At 36.1% G+C, this 12,002-nt stretch overlaps 1 protein-coding gene across 9 annotated transcripts in view; it reads right to left on the bottom strand.

Moving 5' to 3' along the window:
• Positions 1-12,002, bottom strand: part of LOC143162392 (sodium channel protein type 1 subunit alpha) — a 105,198-nt gene that overhangs the window by 17,324 nt on the left and 75,872 nt on the right. For all 9 annotated transcript variants that reach the window (XM_076342696.1, XM_076342694.1, XM_076342698.1 and 6 more), the window contains one exon: positions 11,831-11,953. In XM_076342696.1, the coding sequence (XP_076198811.1) occupies positions 11,831-11,953 (123 nt within the window). The remainder of the gene's footprint in view (positions 1-11,830; positions 11,954-12,002) is intronic.

The raw sequence follows: 12,002 nt of genomic DNA, 5'->3' as shown, positions 1-12,002 counted from the left end.
TGAGTAGAATATAAGGAAGCTTTACTAGATTCAGCCTTGCTGTAGGACACATGTCTGAAACACATAGTGAGATATAAATGTATTATAGTTCCTACAGCAAAATAGCTTCAATAGATCCTGGCACCTCAGCAGCCACAGGCTTTCCAGGAATTCCTACATTGGACCTGACTAATGGATATATCAGGGCCCCCTGAAATCTGTAAACAAACCAGGAACAATCTTCAATAGTACTTATCCATTTTTTTCTGTAACATTTGCAGCTTCTGTGAAGACGTTCCAAACTCTGTCCCTGGTGCAAATGAGGAGGAAGTTACTATCTTTGGGATGGAGAGGCAGATTATAGGATTATGTCTGGAATGTTCTTCCTACTTAAAATGACAAAGTAAAGTACTTTATTTGCCTCCAATTTGGAAATTGTCAACTTCATAATTTTAGGCTTAAACAAGAAAAGTTTCCTAAAGATTTAATGTGCCAGATCTCGTATCAGATTCCTTTGAAAGAGTCCATAAAAGGCTACAGAGGTTATTTAACTGTTACCTCATATTTTTTCTGCATGTACATTCTCACGTAAGATTCACATACACAAGCACAGAGAGCCAAATAACTTTTACTTCACCAGGACCTTTATGGATGAAATCAAACCTTATCTTCTATGCATGCTATACGGCCCTAACAAGCATAAGACATGTTCCTCCTGTACTCAATACCTTGATAGCTGGGAAAGCCTGAGAAAGCCTTCAGGAACTCCAAGGGAGAGGAACAAATTGTGGGCGTCCATTAAATGTTTAAACGTTTACATACGTCCAAAAAAATTAATAGTTTCTTTAAGTGACTATCTGTATAGTCACACAGTCATAGACTTCAGATGGTGCTTGTTACAAAAAGCCATTCATCTCTCTCTTAGCAGTACAAAGATTGAAGAGCCAGTTGTTCAAAGACAGCAGCATGCAGAGGGAGTTTGACAATAGCATACGTAGCATAAGCCACGTTAGAGCAAAATAGGAAAACTCATTCCTGACTCAAATGAAACACTGACACTGCCTTGGGCAGGATTTGAGAGTAAGCTATGAGTATTGCCTTGTCTTGAACAAGTATGAGGTAAGAACATCTGCCATAAGATCATGAATCTCCCCTGCTCAGCTGGCCAAAGTCCAGATGTACACAAAGCTGCCAGGGAGAGCATTTGCACTGAAAGATGAAGAAGGGAGCAAATAGCCATTGGTTTAGATTCTTGGTCCACCACAGAGGTAAGATTGCTGGAATGAGCAGGTAGGTATGGCATGAGCGGACAGGAATGGCGGCTCACGTGACATACATGATCTGAGTTTAGCATGTTCTCATAGTGAAGGACTTTGAGGACATCACATAAGGAAGGCTAGAAGATGCTGAAACCACACTGACTTGACCAGGTGGTGGGTATCAGGTAACAGACAGGTGTATTCTCTCTTAAACTGTGGAGGGGTTGAGGCAAGGGAGGAGAAGACATAAGGAATACAGTAACTTTCACAGTCAGGGGATCAAAAGAGCATCTGAGGGAGACCATGAAGAAAGCCCATACCTGAATCAAAAAGATTAGCACTATCTGATAGTCCAAGGCAAGGAATCATTGGAACAAACCTCTGTCTTGAGAATTACCATCCCTTGCTCTTTGCATTCATGAATCAACAGCTATAAGAGAACCAGTGCATCAGCTGATTTGTTTGTATTATGGCACCATAAGCATACCACTGGACCTTCACAGGCCAAGCACCAACACAGTGAGATCAGCTGTCCAGCAGCTTGAATTCAGTGTATGGCTCTCCTTCATGTACTTTTAACTGATAGCTTTTCCACTATCACTGGATCCTCTTATCATATGTATACTATGCATTTTCTAGTTTACCCATCATGAAGCATGGGCACATGTTCCTATCAGACAAGTCAGAAATACGTAATAGGAACTTCTCTATACGGAGATAATGGTGTTTTCCAAAGACTGGTGCTTACAAAAATAAACAGATGCTCATAAGGTTACATGCAATCAAAAAATTTGTTATGCAAACCAAATTTAAGAGAGATATGCACCCATTCTGCTCTTTTATGTCCATGTGATAGGAAGGAAGACCCCTGCATCAAAGAAGTAAAAAAAAAAAAAAAAAAAGAAACCAAACCCAAGCCCCGCAAACCCCTGGATTTTGCTAATTGCACAGCAAACCCAAATCCAAAATATCAATTGCCCTGTTGACAAACCCTTTTGAAAGGTAATTAGAAATGCAAAGGTAGGTAGTATAGAGCAAAAGGTTCCCAAGAATTCTTTAAAGTACCTTCCCCCAAAATACTTGAATGGCTCCTCAGTCCCCAGGGATGAAATTAATCTCATAATCGTATCTATGAAGAATGGGGAAATTGCAGAGTATCTCTTAGTAAACTTTTCACACTTTGGGGATCATCGGTGGCTTCAAATTTATGAGATGGCAGTTTCTGGCATTTCACTACTAAAATTGTATACATAAAGATAATCTGGAACCTTGTAGATATGCAGTGTGATGTAAAACACAGCGCTAGAATTCTAGATGAGAAATACCTTAAGAAACGTGCAATTCCTTCAATTTTCTCATTTGGTTTGTCAGGTAAAAAGAGGAAATGCGTGGACCTGCAGGGTAATCAGTGGTGATAAAGTCTTAATCAACAAACAAAATCAACAGAAAAAAATCTCAGCAAATATACAATTTTCATCAATTATGAGATCATCCACCAGTGCAGTGATGAAGTTTGCTACTATCGAGGTTTGTGCAAAGATTAATAAGGGTGAAGGTGAGCTTAAACATTTAAGTAATTCAGATTAGAATTGTGAAATCCTTAAAATAATTCAGTTGGAAGATGTCCAGTTGATGATAACTATTTGAGTTCATTTTCATCGTGAGAGCATCTTGTGACAGGCAGCACTGATAGCAATGTGCTATCCCTAAGTATAAACAGTCTCTAACAAAATAGGCCTAATTCTTTCTCATAGGCAGAGGTTTTTAACTGGGTAGGAGATGGGTTTGAACTTGTGAAACAGTGAATTATAGCTGTTAAAATCAAGTCAAGATTTCTGCTGATATTTTACTCCAAATATGATGATTTATACATAAGTATACACATGCATGCACAAGAAAACATTTTTTCCCCCTTTTAAACCTAACATCTACCATCTAAAAATCAAACCTTGTGTAATCCCTTTTCATCCCAAACATTTAGAACAAGTTATAAAGTTGAAGGGACTGGCACTTGAATGGCAAAACAGGGATTTCATCTGAATTTCTACTGTCTTAGAATTCCCCAAAGCCTGAAAATTCAAAGTACTATTTTCTTACTCAGTAAACACGACACTTGGGAGCAACTTGTTTTCCTAAAATAAAAAAAAAAATAGAAAAAAAATAATTGAGAAATAATTTCTCAATAATCACTGATTTTTTCAAGGTATAGTATTCATGTAATGTAAACATCTTGTACCAGTAGTGTAGTACACACTCTGTTTGTGTGTTTACAGTCCCTGCTGGAAAGCAGGGACCATTTTGTTTCTGCAATGTCATGTGAAAGCAGCACCCTCACTCCTGTTGTCCCTTCCCGCATGCGACCTGCGAGTGTTTGTAAGGTGGCAGGGGGCCCAGCGTGACAAAAGTGGTTGGGGCAGTCCCTTTGTTCTGACCAAATAATAATAAAAATGCTGTAATAATGGCTTCCTGTTCTCCCTGGTACTACAAAACAGATGATAAAAACTGCCTTTCTCTCAAGTTAAAGGAGCCACTTCTATAAGCCATAACACAGCAGAGTGTCAGTGGGATTGGAGGAAATGGCTATGGGGCTTAAATTAGGAGAAGCTACATCAGTTGGAAATGTTCCTCTCACAAAGGCAACGGAGGTACCCGACCTGTGGGCCAGCAGACAGACTACAAACACTGCCCAGTGCAGAGGATTAAGACTGATCCTCAGTGGAGGCTTTGGGACCTTTGCTGCAGTTGCTTAGTGTGAGGTTTGGAGGTGCCCATGAAGGAAGATAACTGATGATGCAGTACAGGAAAAATATTCCCACACAAGATACCCTGTCTCGTCTGAGTGTATCCATGGAGTTTGATGGAAGAGGGATGTCATGTATGGATGCCTAAGGATGAAAAGTTCTTTATGCTGAAGGGATAAAGTATATGTACATTCTCACAGCAGTAATGTAGATGAGAACTTTTATTCGAAGATAATAAAGAAAATTTATCACATTTTTCCAACGTTTATATCAGGTAGTAGAACATATCTGACAATGCAACCTAGCAGATGAGGACAGAATGGGGGAGGGAGAAAGGGAGAGGAGGAAGAGAGAGAGAGAAAGAGATTGCGATAATTCTTTTACTTGCCAATACGTACTTTAACAAGACACCTCAAAACTACATATTTTCTCACTGAGTAGCTTGGAAGGGGTCCATTGGGAAGAAGCATGCTGCATATGCTTGATGATCAGCTATGAACTGGCTTTAGAGACAACAGAGGATGAGAATTAAATATTTCTGTGAGAGAAAGTGCAACCTACTTGACATGATCCAAATAATGATTCTAGGGAGGAACTATGGTGAATCTAAAAATGTAGATTCATCCGAGTTATTCAAACCTTCTGATTTTCAATTATTACTCCTCTCTATTTTATCTTAATGGACTTCTTGTGAGAAACTCTTATAACTTTGTCCCACAAACAGAAATCAGGGTGGTGCACCATGTTTGTATGAATGTGTGATCTATAATCCACTAATTATGTTCCACTGTTCCAGTAGTTATGTCACTCTAAAAAAAAACCCAACCCAAACAACAACAAAAAACCAAAATCAAATACCCCTCGCCCCCCCCCCCCCCCCCCCCCCCCCCCAAAACTCAAAAAGAAAAAACACAAACCTCCTCAAAACCCCTTATATCAATGTCCTGGTTTTGGCAGGGATAGAGTTAATTTCCTTCCTAGTAGCTGGTACAGGGCTGTGTTTTGGATTTAGGGTGAGAACAAAGTTGATAACACACCGATGTTTTAGTTGTTGCTACGTAGTGCTTCCACTAGTCAAGGACTTTTCAGCTTCCCGTGCTCTACCGACTGAGAAGGCTGGAGGTGCACAAGAAGCTGGGAGGGGGCACAGCCAGGACAGCTGACCCAAACTGGCCAAAGGGATATGCCATACCATGTGACATCATGCTCAGCATATAAAGCTGGGGGAAAAAGAAGGAAGGGGGGGACGTTCGGAGTGATGGCGTTTGTCTTCCCAAGTTACCGTTATGCGTGATGGAGCCCTGCCTTCCTGGAGATGGCTGAACACCTGCCTGCCCATGGGAAGGACTGAATGAATTCCTTGTTTTGCTCTGCTTGCGTGCGCGGCTTTTGCTTTACCTATTAAACATCTTTATCTCAACCCACGAGTTTTCTCACTTTTACCCTTCCGATTCTCTCCCCCATCCTACTGGGGGAGAGTGAGCGAGTGGCTGGGTGGGGCTTAGTTGCTGGCTGGGGTTAAACCGCAACAATCAAATAAGAATTTCCCATAACCCAACTTGTGTCCGTTGCCCCTTGTTATCACTGTGCACATCTGAGAAGAGTCTGGCTTTGTCTTTTCTCTATCCTCCAATCAAAATTAGAGGTATTTTATGGATTTTGCCTTTAAGAAGTGCATAGTAAAGGAACTAGAATATTGCCACCTTTGCTACACAGTTTGCCTTAACGCCATGTACATACATATAATTTATTCTTAACTACATGACCTATGATTATGTAAGCCCAGAATTAAATAACATATAGAAAAATGTTTAGAAAAGTTAGAAATAAAGGAAAAAATAAAACTGAAATCTTATTCTAGCAAACTAATGCTTATCCTTAATTCAGGATCACTACAAAGTAGCAAATAGACAGTATGTAAAAGTAAATTATGATAGTGAGACTAGAATATTATTTAAATCACGAAAAAAAGAAATGCCTTTTGTTAGAGTGTTCGAACTGGCATGAGAAGCACCTCACGTGTGAAACAACTGAAAAAATTTGAGTATTTTTGACAAGATTTATGACAAGGTTTTCAATTTCTGAGTAAAATGAAGACTGTATTAGGAATACAGGGTGAAGATTATTAGAAAACTACCATTTAAAGCAGCAAGTATAAAGAAAAAATTGGATTTAACTGAGAGTATGCAACAAGAAGACAGATGGAATCAGAGACACCTGACAAGGAGGTACAACTAAATCTTAATCTTGACAGTAATGAAGAAATAAAGTTGAAGCAAGCGATAAAAGATCTCAGAGGAAAAGAAAATCACTCCCTTAACAATTGCAGTCTTTTCTACTTTTCCTTAATTGTTACTATACAAGGGCAGCTGACTGAAGAATGCTTCCGATATCTTCAAAGAAAACAAAATACTTCCTCAAACACTTAACACAAAAACTATTTTTATAACACTTTGTGCTGGAAAAATTTCATGCAATTGGGTGGTGAGTTTGTATCTTGGAACGCTAGAACTGTTAGCAGGGAGGTTTGACTAGATGATCACAGGAGGTCCCTCCTAACCTCAGTGATTCTGCGGTTCTGTCCTAGCTTTTATCAGAAAATTTAACTTGGTTAAAGTAGCAACAGAAGCATTTCTTATTCACGTAACAGTCTATTAAAACCAAGCTACACTGTTGGATTTAACAAAATAGTGCAGTTCCCGGAGCAGCTTTGATTCTGTTTCTCACCAGAAATCAAGTATACGACAAAATACTTTTGAAGACAACATAGAAGAAAAGACATAATTTAACATACTGTATGATGAAATACAGTAATTATCTGCCAAGCAATAAATCATATGGCTGCATTTGTTTGAGAAGACCTGGTAAATATTGTAAATACATACAAGCATGAAAACAGAGTAATTATTTTATGTGGGAACAATATCTTCAAATTTCAGCGGATGCAGTGAAAAAAACCCCTTTTTGCTCTTCCTGTTGCAGAAATGAAATGGTATTGACCTTTATGTGTTCTTTAACATTTTTTTAATTAAAATGTAAACTCTATTATGTATCTCATTCAAATTTCATTAAATTTTGATCCTAAAAGTAAGGATTTTCTTCAAGATACAACAAACACAACTCCGGACAAAAATCGTATCAGTCTTAATTATATAAGAAACTCCTTCAGAAGTTCTCTTCTAATTGTAGAATTACAGTCTAAGAAAAATCTCAAAATACTAAGGTATTTCCTGTATTATTTATGAATATCTATACAGAGAGTCTTCCTACATTGAAGTTTGTAAATTTTTAATTGTCTTTCAGGAGACATAACACTTCTAATAGACTTTCCTTAAAACTCAAGGTAATGAATAAGATCACAGTCCTCAAAAAATCCTCCAAAGTGCATAATCTTTTCATCAACAAAATATATTCCTCTATATTTAAGAGAAACTTGCAAAAGATAGTGAATACACTTTCTTGAGAGTGAATACATAATTCACTGTGAGATAAGATGCTAAATTTACAGTGAATGCTATTTATGTTGATACATCATTTACACTGAAGCTATAAAACCCCCTGCACTAATGATACCCTCCTACAGTCAGTGCTTGCAAGGGTTGTAGTCTAAGAACTGGATTTTTCTAAGGATCTGATGATGAATGCAAATGTTTTATATCACTGACATGTCTCCTGCAGGACATTTCTAAAGTCCAAGAAAGATACTACAAAAATAATATTGTTATTGGCATTTTATAAAAATTACAAAAACTAGTTTCCAACACAGGCCAAAGACGACTAAATTCAGATTCCAAGGAAGGATTATATATGTTATATGATGTCTCGTGTCATCTATATACACTTGGAGTGATTTACTTAATGTAACATATAGGGGTTTATAAATTATGCAAAAATTTAAACTGCAATTATATAAATATCTATAGTTGTGACTATTCAGATCATAGTGTTTTGGTGTGTGCTTAATGTGTTACAAGTAATGTTCAAAACTTTCTATGGGATATTTTTGAATGTATATAGCTATAAATTGAGTAACAGAGTAAAATACTGATCTTTCCAAAACAGGGCAAAAGCCAGATTCAAATTCTTAAAGAAAACCATTTTTAATGTCAGTTAAAAAAGCATCTAAAAATCTAAAAATAGCTGAGGTACCTTTCCCCTGCAAAAAGGACTCAGATAACTCTAAATAACAATACTGATTTTCTCAAAAGTTTTCATGTTATTTCTGTAACATCAGAAATTTCAAAGGATTATTTCCAAAGATTTAAAGCAATTAAGAAGGGGGTGTAGGGTGAATATATATAATCTACTTTTGCTCCTACTGGGATTCTCAAATGAGATGATTGTCTCTCCTTCTAACCCTAAATACACAACGTAGCGATTAGTCACACTGTAATCATTAAGGGTAGAAAAGGGGGAAATACTGTACCCATAATACAGATAAGGGGAGGAACCAGTGGTCCACCCCATCCAAGCTGAAGAAAGGTTATCCTATATGAAATAGAAATATATAACCTGTTACTAGTTGTGAATCTGTAATGACAGACACTTGATGTTATGTTTTATAACTCAATCATATGAGAAATGTTTCTTTCCTACTAATGAAGTTTGCGGTACTCTTGAAAATGCCTCATTATCGCTTTCCTGGTAAGGGAATCTAAGGAACAGCCATGGAATTTTAGAGGATATTTAAGACATCAAGTACTCTAATTTAGTTTTACAAGTTATGAAATTGGACTGGAAATTTGAAATACAGTAAATGTTTAAAGCCATCAGCCAGAAATATGCATAAGGCATGCAAAACTGAAAGTGCAAGTGGATTTCAGATTGTTTGCTGCCTTCTACTATTTCTCTAATAAACAAATCAAGCACGGCATGACATGCTTTATTTTGTGAAATTAGACACAAATGCATGCTTTATTGTCACTTAATTCTCTAACTCAGCAAAGCAATGTATACTCAGTATTCTACATTTACAAGTAGCATACCAATTCAGAATTAGCGCAAAAGCATTATATTGCAAGTACTAAAAAGCTAAACAAAAAGCAATGGGTATATTCAAATCTCAGTTTGCAGATACTTCTGCTCAGTACGTACGCTAATTGAGATGAGAATATAAACCCTAAGACAGAAATTTAAATTAAATTAAAGCAATTCTTTACTTTGCCTTCCAGCATCTGGGTGGAGTTGGTTTTGAGATTCACTATAGAAAGTATTAAAATTTCTCAGAATTCAGTATACTAGCAGATATTTTAAATGCCTTTAATATGGCAAAATTCACTTCCGTGCTCAAGGCAAACTCAGGCTATGGACCACTTGTACCCTATTTTGGTGCAAGTGATTCATATATCTTATATTCACTTTGGAAAGAGAATTTATCCCATTTATGAAACAGCATAATTACAAAATTAAGTTGTAACTGCAGAGTATAACTGTAGACTTGTAAAAATATAACTTAAAAAGTGAAGTATGTTTCATATTTAGGGATAACAGAATAGTTATTAATATTTACTATGTAAAATGCTGTATTCTTCCAAGTCACCAGAATGGTAAACTTATTTAAGAACAAGATTGATTTGAAGTAGCTGAGAACTTAGCAGATTGTTTTACAAAATTATGCAGAGCTTTTTACATACAAGGACTTTTGTGGAATACGTATGATCTCTTATATTTTCAAGGCAAAATTTGCACAGTTTTGAACATAGGGGTAAACATTCAAATTATAAATACACGCTGAATAAAAACTCAGCTTGCTTTGTCACAGCTCAGTGTAGGTATAGGCAATATAAGAAAGCAAAGAGGGTTGATGTATTTTTACTTTCTGTTGGCAGATAAAAGAATCTGTTTTTAAGGATTTTTATGAAATGAACTCAGTTTCTGAGAAGACTGTAATTTGACTATAGTCTTATCATGAGCTGGTCAATTATTTGTTATTTGAATCTTTTTACTGTTCGTGAGTCATTCATAAAGTAATGCTACTATCTGTCAATGAGCTGTTGTGAGTACTTGCCAAGTGCTTTGGAAAAACCATTTTCAGAAATACATGTAACTAATAGTAGTAAAGATAAGACCTATACAGTTGGCCAGTCAAATTTGCGAAGTGACTGGAATCAGGTACTTCATCGATTGTCATTAATATTGGAGTACAGAGCTGAAACCTTTTTTGCTTTTCCAGGCTTGTCTGTGATTCTTGCACAGTAAGTTGCTTGTGAATTATTCCTGTTGTGTATCTGAAATACTACCATATGATTGGTCTTCTGGCATAGTTTCATAGTTATTCAGTGAGAAATAAGGGAAAGCAGTAAATAGATTTCAAATAACAGGCACTTTTCTTTGAGCATGAATATCCTAAATCTTCTAAGTGGAAAATTTACTAAGGCAATCATGTAAGGATACAGAAAAATGGAATAAAACATTTGGCAATAAATTTTGACATTTTCTTTCTAGAAATGATCTGTTTTTTCCAACATCATCTAAAAAGCTGCATTTCTTGTCCCTGTGTAACTTCTATACTGGTCTCCCAGTCCTCCTGCAGCTGACCAGAACATTATTAAAAAAGTAAAGCTGACAGCAATTTCCCGACATTTCTCTGCACAAAACCACATTTATCTGAATGTTCATGAACAGTAAGTACAAAGAAAGACAAAGAGAAAATGGCTAAATCAAATAGTCATTCCAAACTTAAATGAAAATTCGTACATTCTGTAGTACTTGACCAGCTCTTACCCTGCTGAATATCAATTCATGAATTTCAAATGACGAGAAAACTGTTAGAAGTCAATTTGCTATATGAAACTGAAATTTATTAATCTAGCAATCATTGGTTAGCAATATTTTTTTCTGATGCATTCTGAAGTAGAGATATGTAGCCTGATGAATACAATTTAAGGAACTTAATTCTAAGCCTCAGTTTGACTTGATTAAGCTTAGATTTGTATCTAAAGGTTGTTCAGACAGTATATTCCAGGCTATTCCATTCGTTTATAATTGACTCGAAATTCATTAGTGCATTGTTTCCTCTTATGTTTCCATGAAGTAGCAAAAAGCATTCTCTTAAAAGATATTTCAATGACATGCATATAGAGTTAGTTTGTATTCAGTGGCTTTAAGGAACAGAAGGTATAAACAAATGAAAAAATAAGTTAAAATGCTTTCTTGAGTGAGATGAATAGTAAGCAGGGTCTCTAAGTTACTCAGAATAAGTAAGAAATAACCTTATATACATTGTATTGAATATTGAATAGAGATTTGTTGGAATAAGAAAAGCGTTTACCTTACAAAAAGAATAATTTCACAGAGAAATCAAATAACTCGATTTGTTTTTAAAGTCAGCCAAACTCAGAAATAGATTTAGACCACTAGCGGGTATGAATATGACTCTAGTACCATCTGGTAAAGTTCAGTGGGGTTAGACCAAAGGTGGTTTATCAAATACGAAGAAAAATGAAGGATTTCTATTGGTAACAGAAAATATCTTTATTAACTAATGCTAAATTAGATTCCTGTATAAATATGGTGATATGTTTACCAGTAAAAAATTAATAAAATCTTGTTACATTTTATTCATTATTAAGTGTCTGTTAAGAGAGTTCATAGTTGGTAATTTCAAAGCCTTATATGGAAAACTCCTGAGATTGGCTAGAAAGTAAAGTAACCTTAATGAATGTAACTTCTATGTGATACTGCATATGGATTTAGGTGGATTGATGAAGCTTTTTGCTTATCTGTTAGTAAAAGATATGCAATAGATAAAAAGATAGTGCAGCCTTTCTGCATGAACTTGTCATTCCTTATTCTACATGCATGGGTTCTTTCTATGCATGCATAGTTTCAGATTCTTTCATGTTGTCTTACCCTCATGCCTTCAAATCGTGACAAAGCTCTTAGAGGTCTCAAAGCTCTTAGTGTCCTAAGGGACTTAATGGCACCAAGTTCAGAGTAACCCAATGCATTTGCTGTTAAGCTAACCAAAGAGACCTATATGAAAACAGGAAAGTAAAAATTATTATATTGTACCTACTACTTT

This window comes from Aptenodytes patagonicus, chromosome 6, assembly GCF_965638725.1.
Source record: "Aptenodytes patagonicus chromosome 6, bAptPat1.pri.cur, whole genome shotgun sequence".
Classification (NCBI taxonomy): domain Eukaryota; kingdom Metazoa; phylum Chordata; class Aves; order Sphenisciformes; family Spheniscidae; genus Aptenodytes; species Aptenodytes patagonicus.
The sequence above is the reverse complement of the archived record's forward strand: the minus strand, read 5'-3'. Positions and strand labels throughout refer to the sequence as shown.